The sequence below is a fragment of the Schistocerca serialis genome, chromosome 8 (assembly GCF_023864345.2).
Source record: "Schistocerca serialis cubense isolate TAMUIC-IGC-003099 chromosome 8, iqSchSeri2.2, whole genome shotgun sequence".
Classification (NCBI taxonomy): Eukaryota; Metazoa; Arthropoda; class Insecta; order Orthoptera; family Acrididae; genus Schistocerca; species Schistocerca serialis.
Window position 1 is genome coordinate 275,486,178 of NC_064645.1, and position 12,512 is coordinate 275,498,689.

The 12,512-nt window shown below is 38.7% G+C and overlaps 1 protein-coding gene across 1 annotated transcript in view; it reads right to left on the reverse strand.

Annotated features, from left to right (window-relative positions):
- The window catches only part of LOC126416075 (protein unc-80 homolog), a 1,008,688-nt gene that overhangs the window by 267,636 nt on the left and 728,540 nt on the right, over positions 1-12,512 (reverse strand). The window contains exon 47 of the mRNA XM_050083557.1: positions 7,127-7,322. Coding sequence (XP_049939514.1) covers positions 7,127-7,322 — 196 coding nt within the window. The remainder of the gene's footprint in view (positions 1-7,126; positions 7,323-12,512) is intronic.

Here is a 12,512-nt window from a genome sequence, read left to right on the forward strand (position 1 = left end):
CCCTTAGTCTGCGAAATGTGGTATCAGATCTAAAGTAGTGTTCCATCCAGTCTGTAGTGGATCCATAATTTGATAATGACAGATGATCATTTCAGACAAACAACAGAGTGCTATATTGTCTGGACAGTTCAATGAAAAACAATTAGACTAACAAAGGATATCCGGAAAAGATATTTCTGAGATAAATTGATTTCTAAGTCCAAAGCAGGAAGAACTGAGCTTTTTGGTTAACTTATCCATGTGCTAGTGCCAACTCAGTTTTTATCCATCTGGACATTTAGGAGTTTTCATACATTCAATTCAACAATAAAAGGGAAGGACAGATTGCTAGTCACTATAAAGATGACATGTTGAGTTGCGGACAGGTACAATGGAAAGACTGTTATGACACAGCTTTTGGCCGAAGCCTTCTTCATAAAAGAAAACACACAAACAATCATTCACACAAGCAAGAACACCTTCCGCAGACATGCCATCTCTGGCATATCAAACCAGAGCTCAGCACTCTGATACAAGCTGCATTGTAACATGGAAGATGCCACTGCCATTGAGGAAAGCATCAAGCATGAGGGGTTTCACGTGATCCACAATAATGCTCAAGTAGTCCACAGCTGTTAGAGTGCCTTTGATTACTACCATAGGGCCCATGAAAGACCAGGTGAATACCTAAACAGTGTAAGACTGCCCCATCTGCCTGCATCTTTGGCACAGCATGTGTTTCGAGCAGCTGTTCACATGGATGACGGACAGAGACAGTGGTCATGTGTGTTTGTGAGTTGTGCTTGTGTGTGTGTTTTCTACTTTAGAAGAAGGTCTTTTGGCCGAAAGCTCATATGTATTGTGGCCTAGTTTTTGTACCTGCCTGTGACTCAACATCTCCTCTATATGGTGAGCAGCATTCTATCCTTTTCATAATATTGTCTTTATATTTGAAAAAAACATAAGAAATACCTAATCATAACTACATAAGATTCCAAGAGTGAAAAGAGTGGTATCTTGCTTTAATCTGGAATTAGTAAATTCATACAAATACTTGGTGGAAAAATTTGTGGGAATATAAAATTGAATGATTGCATAGGCTCACTCATAGGTAAAGTAGGTGGCAGACTAGCTCACTTGTAGGATATTGGAAAAATGTGATCAGTCTACAATGGAGATTGTAAACAAAACACTGAGATGAGCAATTCTAGCATATTTGTCTCGTATGTGGGACTAACAGGTGATAATGGACACATATTATGATCATGATAATGTGTTTTGGGTGCAAAACAACAATGAAGGATGACAAAATTGTCAGAATGGTTGATCATAAGAGAGCATCACGGAAAATCTGAATCTGAAGCAGCAAATACTTGAAGATAGATGTCAATCATCCTCTGAAGGCTAGTTATGAAGTATCTAGACGAACCAGTATTAAGTGAGAAATCTAGGAATATGCTACAGTCTTCTACATGTCGCCACCATAGTGAAGGCAATGACAAGAGTGGACTAATTACAGCACAGAAAGAGGCACTGAACCAGTAATTCTTCCCATGACTCATATGTTAATGGAACGGGAAGAAACCTTAATGGGTTGTGCAATGGGAATTGCCATCTGTCATGCACTTCACAGTGGTTTTCAGAGTATGGATATAGATGACGATTACACCTACTTGATTTTTCATTGACAACTCTGCACTCACCTAACTAGGAATCCTGTTGTTCCTATCTTTCTGATGGTCAAGATGAACTTAGACACCAGGGTGTTCAAAAACATTTTCTGAGGAATTAGGTATAAGGTACTGTGGTCTCCAGTGGCTCATTACAGACTAATAATGTAATTATGATATATAAATTTTGTTACCTCAGTTACCTTTGTTTCTGTAAGAACTCCCTCCCAATTGTGGAGAAGCCTGTAATAAGCAATCATAAAAACAGAGTAGGCACTTGCATACTGAAATGTGGTCTTTGTCATTGTTTATGAAGAATAACTCGGCATACAGCAGTTGTGTCACTCTTTCATTGTATTCTTTGAACACATACAGAACTCCATATTGGCCAACCCTTCAATGGTAAACCTGTCCATACTGATGTGCATTGTTAACGAACAGTTAATAATGCCAGAGAAATAAACCTAATGCAGAATCCAGCAGATCTTGAAGGTGAAGAGTTGTCAAGAGGCAAATACCACACTGCTTATTCAATAAATGAAGTTTGATAGCATATAATATTAATATATGTTTCAATTCACAATTTATAAATTATAAGTTTTATAACTGTATGATAAGGAAAGCGTTCCTGAAGAAGTGAAATTTTTTAACATCAAGTGTAGATTTAATTGTCAGGAAGTCTTTTCCTGAAAGTGTTTGTATGGAAGTGAAACACGGATGATAAACAGTTTCGACAAGAAAATAATAGAAGCTTTCGAAATGTGGTGCTACAGAAGAATGCTGAAGATTAGATGGTTAGATAATGTAACTAATGTGGTGGTACTGAATAGAATTGGGGAAAAAAGAAATTTGTGGCACAATTTGACTAGAAGAAGGGATCAGTTGGTAGGACACATTCCGAGGCATCAAGGGATCACCAATTTAGTATTAGAGGGAAGCGTGGGAGGTAAAAATCATAGAGGGAGACAAAGAGATGTATATACTAAACAGATTCAGAAGGATCTAGGTTGCAGCAGTTACTCGGAGATGAAGAGGTTTGCGCAGGATAGAGTAGTATGGAGAGCTGCAGCCAACCAGTCTTCAGACTGAAGACCACAATGAAAACATATAATTGTATATATGAATTTCTTTAAACTTATGAAATAGAAGTACTAAATGTAAATAAAAATCATAAAAACTTATGTTCAAGATTTCTGATGTCCAGCACTGTATATGATCCAATGTACAAATGATAAATCCACTGAAGCACCAAAGAAACTGCTATAGGCATACATATTCAAATACAGAGATATGTACACAGGCAGAATATGGCACTGTGGTCGGCAACACCTATATAAGACAACAAGTGTATGGTGCAGTTGTTAGATCAGTTACTGCTGCTACAATGGCAGGTTAAAAGATTTAAGTAACTGTGAACGTGATGTTATAGTCGGCACATGAGCGATGGGACACAGCTTCTCCAAGGTAGAAAGAAGTGGAGGTTTTCCCATACAACCATTTCACAAGTGTATCATGAATATCAGGAATCTGGTAAAACAGAAATCCCCAACATCGCCGTGGCCGGAAAAAGATCCTGCAAGGACAGGACCAATGATGACTGAAGAGAATCATTCAAGGTGACAGATGTGCAACCGTTCTGAAATTTCAATGCTGGGCCACCAACAAGCATCTCTGTGCAAACTATTCAATGAAACATCACCAATATGGGCTCACATACCCTTGATGACTGCATGACACAAAGCTTTATCCATCACCTAGGCCTGTCAACACCGACATTGGACTGTTGATAACTGGAAACATGTGCCTCATTGGGTGAGTCTTGTTTCAAACTGTACTGCGCGGATGGACATGTATGGGTATAGAGACAACCTCATGAATCCACAGACCCTGTATGTCAGCAGGGGACTGTTCAATGTCCTGGAGGCTATGTAATAGTGTGGGGCATGTGCAATTGAAGTGATATGGGACCCCTGATATGTCTAGATACAACTATGACAGGTGACATGTATGTAAGCATTTTGTCTGATCACCTGCATACATTCATGTCCATTGTGCTTTCTGATGGACTTGGACGATTCCAGCAAGAAAATGCAACACCCCACAAGTCCAGAATTGCTACAGAGTGGCTCCAGTAAGCCTCTTTTGAGTTTAAACTCTTCCTCTGGCCACCAAACTCCACAGACATGAAAATTATTGAGCATATCTGGGATGCCTTACAACATGCTGTTCAAAAGACAGCTCCACCCCATCATACTCTTACGGGTTTATGGACAGCCCTGGAGGATTCATGGTGTCAATTCCCTACAGCTCTACTTCAGACATTAGCTGAGTCCATGCCACATCATGCTGTGGCACTTCTGCATGCTTGCGAGGACCCTACATGATATTAGGCATGTGTACCCCAGTTTCTTCGGCTCTTCAATGCAATAGATAATAGAATAACATGAGTGAATGGAACAAGTTTATTTCCAAATAAGACAAATAGTGCAAAATATTAATATTAGCATAGATTTGCAAACATTTTTGATGTAAAGCAGATGGAAAAATTAAGGGGGTAAGAGTTCAAATGAAATGTAATTACTCTGTATTGAGCCACCAAAAATCATCGAAACCTGATATCAATATACGAAGAAGATATCCCTGCTGTTGGTGGATTATTATTATTACTTTTTGTTTAGTTAGTGGTAGGTTCTTGCTTAGAAAAACTGTACAAGTAGCAGCCTAAGTTTTTACAGTCAACAGCTCCATCTGTTAGCAGACAGCACACAAGGGATGTAATTGGGAGTTACACCACTAGACATGTACCTATAATCCAGTTTTCTTGATACACTGAGTATGTTTGTTATATTTTTGTTCAAACCACAGAATTTTATTTGTTTAATTGGTTAGTTTCAGCCCAGTGTGTTTTGTCATGAACTCCAGTAACAAACGGAATATCGATGAGCCAAGTATTTAGGCAGATAATGGATCCAAAAATGAATATTTACCATCAGATTCAGACCTATCCAGTGCTCCAGGAACAGCTGTTTACTTCTTTTATTTTTTTATTAATTACTCTTAACTACTTAAAGTTTTTTCAAGCTTTTATTGCATCAGAGTTTCGTACATTAAGTATAAATTAAGAACCAAAAGTGAGTAATATAGGTAGAAATTAAATGTGCACATAACTTAAAAATGGAGTCACACTACTAGTCCCATCAACAATTCAGTCTAGAGTGTAATGCAGGTTGCACATCTGGATGTCTATGAAGCCATAACAGTAACTAAAAGTAAACAAAAAAGTTAATAAAACCTTCAGGCCTATTGCCTATGCCTTTATGAAATCACAATGACCTCATGAATGTTAATGTAATTTTGCAAGATTTGCCTATGGTAATTTCTTTATTTCAGAGGGTGAGAATCTTGATACACTGAGTATGTTTGTTATATTTTTGTTCAAACCACAGAATTTTATTTGTTTAATTGGTTAGTTTCAGCCCAGTGTGTTTTGTCATGAACTCCAGTAACAAACGGAATATCGATGAGCCAAGTATTTAGGCAGATAATGGATCCAAAAATGAATATTTACCATCAGATTCAGACCTATCCAGTGCTCCAGGAACAGCTGTTTACTTCTTTTATTTTTTTATTAATTACTCTTAACTACTTAAAGTTTTTTCAAGCTTTTATTGCATCAGAGTTTCGTACATTAAGTATAAATTAAGAACCAAAAGTGAGTAATATAGGTAGAAATTAAATGTGCACATAACTTAAAAATGGAGTCACACTACTAGTCCCATCAACAATTCAGTCTAGAGTGTAATGCAGGTTGCACATCTGGATGTCTATGAAGCCATAACAGTAACTAAAAGTAAACAAAAAAGTTAATAAAACCTTCAGGCCTATTGCCTATGCCTTTATGAAATCACAATGACCTCATGAATGTTAATGTAATTTTGCAAGATTTGCCTATGGTAATTTCTTTATTTCAGAGGGTGAGAAATTCAAAGTGATGGCGATGAAGCCGAAGCGTTTGTAGAGGGCCAGCCGAAGAAATGTCAGAAAAGAAAAATAAATGAGTGCAGCTTGCTGAAGGAAAGAGAAAGGAAAAATTGTTGCTGGAAAAGAATTCAGTAATTCTGATTACTGAGGTAGAAAGAAGTGTTTTAATTGGATATCAGAGCAAGCACGAGAAAGTATTTTTGAGTGTTTTTGGAATATTGGAACCTATTCTGCTCAAAACGCATTGATATCTGACCTGGTAAAACAAAATGCAACACAACATTGTCAACTAATAACTAATGCCAAAGAGGGGAAGAAAATACTACTGATATATTTTATTCATCACCACTACTGTAAGAGCCTCAACCCACCAGTGTAGCCGAGAGCGCTAACACGCTGCTTCCTGGACTCAGGTAGACGCGCCGGCCCTGGATCGAATCCGCCCGGCGGATTAACGACGAGGGCCAGTGTGCTGACCAGCCTGGATGTGGTTTTTATGCGGTTTTCGACATCCTGATAGGTGAATACTAGGCTGGTCCCCATGATATGCCTCAGTTATATGGCTCATAGACATCTGAACATGTTCACGCTATTCCGTGGATTACGTTAGACTCAGACAGTTGGGATACACTCCTACCTCCCTGGACGGAAGGCGGAGGGGGGGGGTGGGGGGGGGGGGGTGGCAACAGGAAGGGCATCTGGTCATCCCTTAAAATTAGCATGCCACATCCGATTAACCAGCAGACCCCACAAGTCGGGATTGGTGCTTGGAAAAGAGAGAGACTGTGAAAGCCTTGTTTCCAGGGAGAATAACATTGACTTTGGCCCATTACCTAACTCAAATGAAAGCAGTGATAATGAGAAGGAAGTAATGTTATTTGAATGTATTTAACTTATCAATACAGTATGTGTTACTGTTCTGAATATTTTTCTTATCAATAAGATTTTCCTCCTGGTTACAACACAAGTGGTGTAAATACATTTAGGCACTTGTACACAGACAAAAACATAAGAAATTTAAAAGAAAATGTAAATTTAAATGAATTTATTGAAGACAGACTGCAGTAGACATCATGGGGCTGTGGAGTACTGTGGCTGTGGCAGGGGCAGAGCCTCTTCGTTGTTTATAGGCCCCCGGTTAATGCACAGTACAGTATACAAAATTAATATTGAATTCACCACATATAATTAATTTTTGGTACTTCTGATAAATTGAAACAAAAACCCTCTCCAGCTTGAGCAGAAATTCTCTGAAGTCACAGTTTGGGGACCTATAAACAACAACAATTAGAAGTTTAGTTTCACTAAATTCCACTGCCCCTGCACAACATTGAAATACTTGTTCAGTGCAGTGCTGTGATATGTCTATGGACTTAAACACAATACTGTTTTTTACATATTTGGCCACTCCCTCACTCCACAAAGAACTCTTTGAAAAACTGTGCTACTGTGATGTTCCAAGAAAATTATCTGAGGAACATGTTAGTAGATGTTACCTTGTGTGGGTCACCATATTCTTTTTCTTCATCAGTATCCAGAATAGCTGATACACTGCCAAACATCTGCAGAATAAATGGCTTACGATTCATCAGGTAGAATTGCTTGACTGCATATTCAACTGTAGTGGTAACTAGTTTATTGATCTGGTGGTTGGCATACAGTTGCAACATGGTTGGCATTATAAGAAGATACCTAGAATAAAGTAAACAAATTTATAGCATCAAATAACGTATGAGACTTTCAGTAAATATCATATTGAAAGGCCCAGACACTTGGTGACATTGAATTGAAAGAAACAACACAAGAATGAAGAAGAAATATTGAATTTCATTTAAAAAGTACTTAAACAGTCTCACAAAACCCAATTTCTGCTTTTTAATTACAATATCTCAAAAGTTAAGAACAGAGGAACCAGGAAACCAGTGTTTCAAAAGCTCTCAGTTATGAATAACACTGACTTCTGCTGCAGAAAATGTACAAAATCAAGTTTTTGGTTTTATTGAAAACATTTCACACACACACACACACACACACACACACACACACACACACACACACAAAAACACACACACACACACACACACACAATAAAAGATGGCTGGAAGAAATGTAATACATGAAAAGTGCAACGAGCAAACATTGAACTTATATGGATGTGAGTGGCTTGAATAATTGTTAACTAACTGAACAATGATGAATTGTTCTTGGGAAAATAGCAATGTAATATGTTTGTTTTGGTATCATGTTTCAACATGTTTCTTAATTCTCTTGTGGGAAGGGACTGACACCTGTTGGATGCTATTATTTATTCATGTTTGTTGTTTATTTATGACTTTTATCTCCTAGAATAGCATTATGCAGGTCAATGCTGACAGCTCAGATGCGAGAGTCCTGGATGGTGAAGGTAAAGGTGGTGTGGGAGTGACTGTGCATTGAGTCCCAGGGATATTATGCCGCTCTGTCTATTGCTGTCATTTTAATCAAGGAACATAACTTCCTAATTTTTGACATTACATTGTCCCTCTCTGAAATGAGATGGAATTTACTGTTAACAAGATTTCATCCAGTCTTATTTGTATTGCTTCCTTGATATACAATTCTAGAAACACCTAGCAATACAAAAACCATTGTGTCTTTGATATTGAACATGTATCCTTTGATGATGATGCCCTCCTTTATAGCCAACTTGTCAGAGCAGCCAAGATGAATATTCCTTGCATGTTCTACACTTTTCTGAGAGCTGCTGTGTTGCTTCTGACTGATGTTTAGGCAGCTGCACTCACACCTGATACAGTACTTTCCAGGTGTTCTTAGACCATCAGACCACAAATGGGATTGGTCAGATGGAAACACATTTATTTATTGCATCAGGAGAGCTCTGCAAACAAAAAGGGAATGAAGAGCAGGGCAGAAAGTTTCATTGGCTACCTGAGGCACGTTTACACAAAGCTGACACGCTTTGACAAGAGGACCATCATCAACCTGATGGAAAAGATCTGGATGAGCCAACTGCGTCTTCATTCACCAAGGAACTCAACTTTGCACTGGTTCTGAAATGCTGCTGAAATAGGAAATCATCAGTGGTATTAAACAAGAAATCCAGGTTGCCTCTTCAACAACAAAAGAAGAAGTTGGAAGGAAGACCTGCCATGCACTCAAGCAAGCCACAGAAACAAAAATCAACATCTCCTACAAGAATAAAGAACATTACATGACCCGGACAATGAAAAAGACTTGATTTTCTTAATAGTAGACAATGGCAATGCTACTATATTGCCAACAACAGAATACTGGTGGAAGACCATAATGTTACTACAATATATGGCATGCAATGAAGAGATGAAGGAACCTGCACCAGGAATAATGCCAGGGGCAAGGAAACCACATCACTCTTCAAAAATATGGGCTTAGATGAGAAGAACATTGAAACACAGTACCCCAGAGCATCTCTACAGTCTCACAAAAATAGAAAAGGAAGTGTCATTACAACTGATGATGAATACTTTTGATTTTGCAGCCTATGGTACGGCAAAGGGTCTAGCAAAACTGCTAAAGCCACTGGTGGGACATTATTTCCAATATGTCAAGGACTCTGCAGTGTGTGTCAGTGGCCTGAAATACAGTAAGCACCTAAACAATGGTGATCTGCTGGTGAGCTTTGATATCACATTAGTCTTCATGTAAGTCGCACTAGAGGACTTCCGACAACTTTTGGAGAAATACTATGATGAAGCCACAACAGAACTGTTTCAAGAAGTTCACCACCACTTACTTTCAATGGGGTGAGAAGTTCTACAGACAGGAAGATGGACTCTCCCCTGGTTTCAGTAATCACCAATTTGTATATGAACCAATTGGTGGAAACAGGACTTGGAAATGCTTGGATCAAGCTAATGTCCTTCTACAAATAAGTAGATGGCACTTTTGTTGTGTTGCTGCGTGGGGCAAAAGCTTATTGGAGATCTTGTGACACCTCAACAGTATACACTTTTCACAAAGCTCATCATGAGAGTAGAATAAAAGAGCTGCCTACCTTTCTTGGACATTTTAATGAATGAGAAACTGGATAGAATGCTCAGACACCCTGTGTGCCCCACAAAGACATACACAGGCCTCCAACTACGGTAAAGTTTGGGAGTTCCCAGCATTCAGTGCAGTGCTTCTCACAACTTCCTGCACTAGTGCTCAGAACCTAACCAGTTTGTGGCAAAGAGAACTTGACCTCTGATTTACATTCCTGACTTGAAACATCCTTAGTAACAACTACTCAGAGAGGTAAATAAAATGTGTTCGAAGAGCAGATGACTGTGAAAAAAGGGCCTGGTGTTGCTACTGCACACTGGAATTTTGAGGTTTGAATCTGCCAAGGTCCTTGACAAACATAATAAGAAGAGATATTCCCACTCTGTATGTATAATGAACAACTTGCTGGGGTCCATAAAACATATCTCACAGCTAGGAACACCAGGTATGCACAGCATAATGTGTGAGTGCAGTGCCAATACATTGGCCAAATATGAAGCTGAACCTCACATAGATCTGTAGGACACACAGGAAACACTAGCCTCAGTTAAACAAACGTGTGGAGTATAGCAGGGTCCAGCAGTATAAAGACATACATGTTCAATTTCAAAGACACGCAGGTGCTATGTCACACTAGGTATTTCGTGGATTCTACAATCAAGAAAGCAACAGAAATAAGACTGTATGAAAATGTAGTCAACAGAGACAGCAGCTCCATACTTTCTCTGCTTGGAAAAATGCAACAGCACAAATTTAAAAAAGTGTTCGCTAAATTAGTGTCACAAACGGTCAGAATGGACTGGCGGTCCTGGAACTCAGTGAACCACCACCACCACATTTTCCCCCACAGCATGGGACTCTTCCTTTAAATTCTTGCAATTGGTCTGCCTGGTGAAACTTCAAGAGATGAAACACATGACCATAAATAATAGCATCTGGAATTTCTGGAATATGTGATCAAAAAATAATACATAAGAAATTTGCTTAAATGTCACTCTCAAACAAGCATATTATTCATCTTATTTCATGAGTACATGTATATGTACTCATGTATTAGTGCAATTTGCTGACAAAACCTGCATTTGTATAATAGAACACTGTATGTAATACTTGTTTCCATGTGCTCAACAGAAGGTAAAGTAATATTGCTTGTGTCCCTAGGAAGTGTAATAGCATTACTAATATTGTCGCATAGACTCATGGAATAAGGTATCAGTTATGATAGAAGGGCTCCTGATAAACGCTAACACTTCCCAATGAAAACATGTTTCTCAAGGACATACAAAAGCACAGCCGGAGCTGAATAGTATTAGGAGTTAGCTATTAACTACATATAAAGAGTTTGTTCTATTAAATTACAACATTCAAAAAATATGCAAGTCCAAGAACCCACAGAAACTAATAACCTTAAATGATCAATAAATATGTAACACAGAATTCAATCTGGTGAGCTACATGTCACCACCCAGTGGTTATAAACATTGCTGTTTTAACAACTTAAACATGGTGTGTTGCTCTGCTGCGTTGTATGCAAATGTACGGTAATGATTGGCAGTATCACATCTGCTGTATCTACATTCTTTATTGACAACCGCTATGTATACAAAATTATGTCGGCTGACAATTGCATGCTAAATAATGAAAAGGCTAGAGAAACATTAACACAACTATTAACTGTCCAAAGACACAGTCCTATCACTGCCAACTGAACGCACACTGGCATGGAGCTGGTCTGACTCAGGGACATTTGCATACACCAGAGAAAATCCAAGTAGATAAGGCCACCCTGGCAGTGGCCCGATGTGTTTGTATTTGCTGGCTGGAACGCTGGCTGTGGGTGACAGTGGTGTGCTATCTTCAGCCGGCCACCACAGGCACCGGATACGAATGCAGTGGCGATGGATTGCGTAGGTGTGCCACCACAATATCCCTATCTCTCTGTTGACATTGCTGTACATGGAAAGCACATCTGGTAAAATCTGAATAAAATCTTCTGTGATGCCATTTTCTGTGGGTTGCAGGTTGTTGTCATGCTTTGGAACATATGCAGTTGACTGATATACTTTTCCATAAACAGAGAGCATTACATATGGAACTCCATGCTTCGAAGTTGTGTCTTCTGCAACAGACATGCTGATTTACAGAGCTTCACCAATTGGCACAGCCTTGGTGACAATATAGTGGATGAGATAATTAGGGAACACCCCCATCCATTTATTCACATTTTCTGACTTTGTAAACAACTGCAAAATGTCAATTTCAATACGCTGAAATGGAGTAACTGCAGGAGGAATTTATAGCAGATGTCCTGGAGATAAGTGGGCCATATGCTTCCACTGCTCACATTCCCTACAGTGGCTTACATAACGTTTGCTGGACCAGTAGAGAACTAACCAATCATATCTGTCTTTGATTCTATTAAGCATCTTTGTAAATTCCAGATGTTCTATAGTATTGGAGCTTCATGAAAATACATGGAAGCTGACTGTAAATGAGCTGGGATGACAAGCAACCATTTCCATTCAACTGAGTAGTAAATCCTTTTATACAAAGTTCTACCTGTTTTTCTCAGTTCTCATTTGACTGCTTCTATCTCCTCTGGGGCATCTATCACATTTATCAATGCTGGATCTTATCTTTGATCATCAGAAACATTGATTAGTGCAGTGATGACCAGGATATTATCACCACTGTAATGTTATTCCAGCAGATTCTGCAAATGGCAGTCTGTATCCTTATGTTTGAATCAATATTAGTAGACTACAATGAGATAGCACTGGGGGATCAGTAAGGCTGTAATGATATTCCAATGGATTCTATGAAATGCAGTCAGTCTACTTGTGTTTTCATCTACTTTTA